This window comes from Oryzias melastigma, linkage group LG8 (genome assembly GCF_002922805.2).
Source record: "Oryzias melastigma strain HK-1 linkage group LG8, ASM292280v2, whole genome shotgun sequence".
NCBI lineage: Eukaryota > Metazoa > Chordata > Actinopteri > Beloniformes > Adrianichthyidae > Oryzias > Oryzias melastigma.
In genome coordinates, this window is record NC_050519.1 from 21642297 (window position 1) to 21647810 (window position 5514).

General features: G+C 41.8%; 1 protein-coding gene across 2 annotated transcripts in view; it reads left to right on the top strand.

The window, feature by feature from the left end:
* znf653 (zinc finger protein 653) overlaps positions 1–5514 on the top strand; it is a 12670-nt gene that overhangs the window by 2951 nt on the left and 4205 nt on the right. Inside the window, exons 3-8 of one of the 2 annotated variants that reach the window (XM_024272089.2) lie at positions 974–1264; positions 1361–1776; positions 1854–2031; positions 3569–3647; positions 3709–3826; positions 3901–4015. In XM_024272089.2, the coding sequence (XP_024127857.1) occupies positions 974–1264; positions 1361–1776; positions 1854–2031; positions 3569–3647; positions 3709–3826; positions 3901–4015 (1197 nt within the window). Of the gene's footprint in view, positions 1–973; positions 1777–1853; positions 2032–3568; positions 3648–3708; positions 3827–3900; positions 4016–5514 lie in introns of both variants that reach the window. The other variant, XM_036213367.1, reaches the window with a different exon arrangement.

Below are 5514 nucleotides of genomic sequence, written 5' to 3' on the forward strand. Positions count from 1 at the left end.
ACGGTTATTATAATAGTGACTAATCACCAATTATTTTTTGTGATTACAACTACATTTTTAGAACTTTGAAACTGTAAGTTTTTTACTGAGTTATGAACTAGATATATAGCATTACCTGCAATAATGATAGTGTCAATGCTGTAAGCTGAATTTGGCCACTGAAGATGCTGAAATTGATAGTTGAAATCTCTGCAGCTGAGGCAGCCAGCCAGCTAAAGCGATAGTTAAATGCTAAAATGCTAAATATTAGCTAAACGCGAAATTAGCCTAAAAAACAAAAAATCCCAAATTAGCCAAAATAGTTAGCATGTAGCTGAAATCTTAGCTATCCTCCAAAAAAGCCTAAATGAGCCATAACGGCTAGCATGTAGATGAAATATTAGCTAACATCGAAAAAAGCCTAAATTAGACAAAATAGCTAGCATTTAGCTGAAATATTAGCTAAACTCCAAAATAGCATAAAAGGCCTAAATTAGACAAAATAGCTAGCATTTAGCTGAAATATTAGCTAAACTCCAAAATATTATAAAAGGTCTAAATTAGCCAAAATAGCTAGCATGTGGCTGAAATATTAACTAAACCCGAAATTAGCCTAAAAAACAAAAAATCCTGAATTAGCCAAAATAGTTAGCATGTAGCTAAAATATTAGCTAAACTCCAAACCAACCTAAAAACCTTAATTCATGTCAAAATAGTCCAAAAAGCTAATAGAACGCCAGTATAGTTTTCAACTTTTCAACACTCAGACTCCATATATAAAGTAACGACTTATCGACCATTAAATTAGTCTTTGACTATTTTAATAGTTGATTAGTTGACTAATCGTGGCAGCCCTAATCGTCACTGAACCCTTTTTGTTTACAATCTAAAAACTCTTCAACACCAAACAGCTCAAACCGATTTGACTGTAAAGTTCTTTTGTAATGTCCCTGAAGAGTGAAGGAAACCGGTATCTCTGATTTCTGTCTCCCAGGCAGGAAGCCGTCCGTGTCGAGGCTCAGCAGTCTGGTGCGGTGGTACCAGGAGCACTCGCAGTCGTGCCCTCACGAGCCGCAGCTCACAGCCCTGGAGGTCCAGCCCAGCCGCTCTGCCACAGCTGTCTGGCAGTGTGACTCTGACCACTCGTTTGTGCAGTACCTCTCCTCGCCACCGAGGGAGGCCAGCGACTCCGGAGAGGAGGGTGGCAGTGATGGAGAATGTTCTGCAGAGGAGATGCTGGAGGAAGACTTGGAGGAAAAGAGGAAATCTGACGAGGAACTTGGAGGTGCCGAGTTTTTTTTTTTGTTTTCACATTTTTTTTGTTTTATCCCTTTTTTAAAAGTACATTTAAAATTGTTTTGTGAATCTTCTTCATTTGCAGAGACAAATGTTTGTGAGGAGTCAGCTGTGACGCTGACGGAAGAGGCTGAGAAGCCGCCCAGCCCAGAGGCCTCGTTCAGGGACCCCGCCACGACAGAGCAGCCCGTGTGGGACATGGAGGCGTCGGCCTCCATCCTCTCGGAGGAGGCGAAGGATCGGAGGCGGAGCGCAGAGGAGCTAAAAGTTGATGAACAGGAAATCGGAAGTGTTGGATGTGATTACGTCGGTGTTCCGGCCTCCCTAATCGACGAGCTTAAAGGAAACTCGGAGCTGGCGCAGAGCCTTACTGACTCCGCCCCTCTGGATGCGCAGCTGGACGTCCCAGAGCAGACGGAGCTGTTGGAGCGTCACACTCTGCAGGCTGTGGTGAGCAGCTGTGAGATTCCTGACCAGAGGACGGCTTCTGAGACCTCCCAGGTACACGAACGGCTGACGAAGATGAAGGACACAGAGGTCAAAGGTTAGATGATTTTATTGAACTCCCTTTTCTGCAGCTGATTATCATCACCGGCCCCAGCTATGAGGCTCTGGCTTCAGAGGGGATCCAGCTGAACGTGAGCAGCGAAAACATGGAGGAAGTCACCTGCACGGTCATCGGAAATGTCTCCTACAACCAGGTGTGCACACCTGAGCTAAAAACCCGAGGTGCGGAGGAGGAAGACTCTGAGGAAGGTGAGCTGTGTTTATGATCAAAAATATAGACTTCTCTCTGTAATTATTTCCAGACCACAAACTCTTTTTTTGGAGTTAGTTTCTGTATGTCCCACTGTGATCATCTTTGGATGTATTTTAAAAGCGTTATGTCCTCCATCATCAGAAAAATCTCACAAGAACATGTTTGAAAACACAAAAAAACTTGATTTTCAGTGGGTCCTTAAAGGGCCTGTATCCTGTTATTCTCAGGCTTTCAGAATAAACTAAATCCTTATATACATATTTATATCCACTAGTGCTGCCACAATAGTCGACTAATCACTGATTACTTTTTCCAATTAGTCGACAAATCAGGTCATGCGCAAACTGGCTGTAGAGCACACATCTTAACCATTATCAGCTTTAAAATTAACTAAAAACTAGATATATAGCATTACCTGTGATAATGCTAGTGTGAATGCTGTAAGCAGTTTTGGCTGCTGAAGGTGCTAGTGCTGATAGCTGAAAATGATGAAATTGATAGCTGAAAATGCTGAAGCTAATACCAGAAAATGCTGAAACTGATAGCCAGTAAAATATTAGCGAAATGCAAAATTAGCCTAAAAAAGTGTTTGTTTTTTTTTGTTTTTTTTTTGCCAAAACAGCTGGCATGCAGCAGAAATATTAGCTAACCTCCAAAATAGCCTAAAAATCTATAATAAATGCCAAAATAGTCCATAAATCTAGCAGAATGTCATTATAACATTCTACTTTATTACACTCTGACTCCATATAATAAAAAGTAACGACTAATCGACTATTAAATTAGTCTGTTTAATCGTCAATTAGTCGTCGATTAGTCGACTAATTGTGGCAGTCCTATTATCCATATATAACATTTTACCTTTGGGACATTAAAGTAAACTTTTTAAAAGGTTATTTTCACAATCTCCCTTTTCCACCCACAAGTATGACTGCTTGATCTCTGAGGCTCCGCCTTTTGCTCCTTGTGGGTTCCGCCCATTTCATGACATCATCCTAGAGCCGGCCTTGATGGCACGTCTCTGTTTCGCCCACAAAAACAAACATCTGAACGTTTGCAAAGATGGATGTAAATATTGTTCCATTTTAAATGAAAATGTTTTGTCGATCACTATGGAGAAAGTGTGTGTTTGTGTTGGCCTGGGGGCGGAGCTGGCAGCACAGACTCCTCCTGGAAGGGAGGTGTTTGTGATGTCACAACGTGAGGACCTACACGTTTTGTGGAGCTGGTGCTCAGAGATGTGCCAATGGATCAAAATGCCACTTTAGGGTTGTTTATCACAAGGAATGAACACTATAATGCACCAAAAAGCTAAAAAAAAGTTGATTTTGCATGGCATTGGCCCTTTAAATAAAAAAATCATTTTTTTAAAATCGTGTTGGACATTTTCACTGATTCCAATGTTCTCATTTTTTTTCTTGACGGCTAATACTTTCATCTCATGTGCAACAATGTTTTACCAAGTTTTGAAAATGTTTTTATTTTTGGTTCTCCTGGTTAGTTCTTGTTTTCAGAAATGTTTCATGGTTTCAGGAGACAAACGGCTGCTGCCTCCAGCTGGGAGTCCTTCAGAGCTGAGTAGGGACAGAGATCTGCAGAAGTGCATGAGCAGGTTTGTGGGCCAGAGTCTCCTCCTCTCAGACGAATGGGAGGTTGACATGTGAGTCTCTCAGTTGCAGATCCAAAAGAAGCCGCCGCGGCCCGGTCGTGGAGCCTGACGGGATGCTGAAGATGTTCCACTGCCCCTACGAGGGGTGCAGTCAGGTGTACGTGGCCGTCAGCAGCTTCCAGGTGACCCCGTCTCACTGATCTTTTCCCTCTTCTGCTCCTCTTGAGGGGGATTTAACAGAACCGTTTCCTCGCAGAATCACGTGAATCTAGTTCACAGGAAAGGCAGGACCAAGATCTGCCCGCACCCCGGCTGTGGGAAGAAGTTCTACCTGTCCAACCACCTGCACCGGCACATGATCATCCACTCAGGTGGGCTCAGCAGAACCCCCCAGCAATGTTCACAACTAGACCAGTAAAAGAAGCAAAAGAAGGAGTTTCATCAAGTCTGTCAAATCAAAAAAGCCAAACTGATGTTTATCAGCATCTTGAGTTTGGTATTCCTCTCGCTCCATCATCTTCTGATCTGTTTTAAATCTAATTCTAACTATGCTGTTTTTAGCCTAAATCAGCCTGTGTCGTTTTCTAGGACATAGTTTCTGCAGGAGTTCATTAGAAATTCACCTCTGAGTTGTGGGTGAGACTGTTGGTACAGAGAAAGCCCGCCCCCTCTTCCCTTCCCCGTTGCTGAGAGTTTGTGGTAGACCCAGCATATTTTATTCATCTTTTTCAAACATAATTTTTTCCTGATTCTCAACGATCTGAATAAAGATGTACTGTTGCTGCGTTTCCATTAACTCTGAAATTTTGCAGATTGTTTTTTTCGATAATAAATGTTCTTAACGGAAACACCACAACTTCGAAAAAACTTGCATTTACCAAAAAAAAGTTTTAGCACTTAGAGGAGGTGGTTTCGGGGTGTTTCAAAATGAATATTTTTTGCAAAATTTGCAGTGGAAAGGCTTTGAATTAAGTACGGTTTTTGGTATGAAGTGTCTGTCTGGATCGCTGCACAGCGAGCGCCACAAGAGATCCCACCGCTTCACCGCTCTTATAAGTTGCGTATCAAACAGAATGATACAGCTCCTCCGTAAAATCACCAACCAAAGTTTCATCTTTGCTTCTTCTGCAGCTGCACTTTTGCAGCTTGAATTAAACGCAGAAGTCTCCTTTGAGGATGAGCGCGACTGCCATGACTAACTTGAATGGATCTTGAATGCTCCCTTTTAGTGAATCAAATAAAAAAAAAAGAAGATACTTATCGGGTGAGTTGGTTTGTGTTTATTCGCATAATTATGATTTAGTGGAAACGTGTCATTGAAAAACATTTTTTTTTTTAATTCCTAGAATTTCGATAAATACTTGCGCATATGTGTAATGGAAACACAGCAACTGAGTACAACTTGTAATCAGAGTGGAGCTTCAAAATGCTGGTGCTCGTGAACGCTGCTTCGATGGTGTTGCATTAACATGTGCAGCAGCTTGAAAAGATCCCATGTAAACACTGTCCAGTGCTTTTCCTGCGACTGCTGGCTCTTTTTGCATATCGTGTTGGAACAGCTCCTTTAAATGAGGCGTAGATCTAATTACTGCTCTGATCTGGTCACATGGAAATCAGAGGAAAATTAAAAACGTTAGGAAATAGTCAAAGAAAAAGTGCAATTTTAATAATGCTTTAAAGACACAGTGATGAAAATGGTGTTTAGTATAATGATATGAGGAAATATGTAAAGAAAATGAAGCTCAAAATTACATTTCTGAGTATTTTTTGATTGTGTGAGTGCTTTACAGTAGTGGTCCCCAACCACCGGGCTGTGGACCGGTGCCGGTCTGTGGACCCCTTTCCACTGGGCTGTGGAAGAACTAATAAT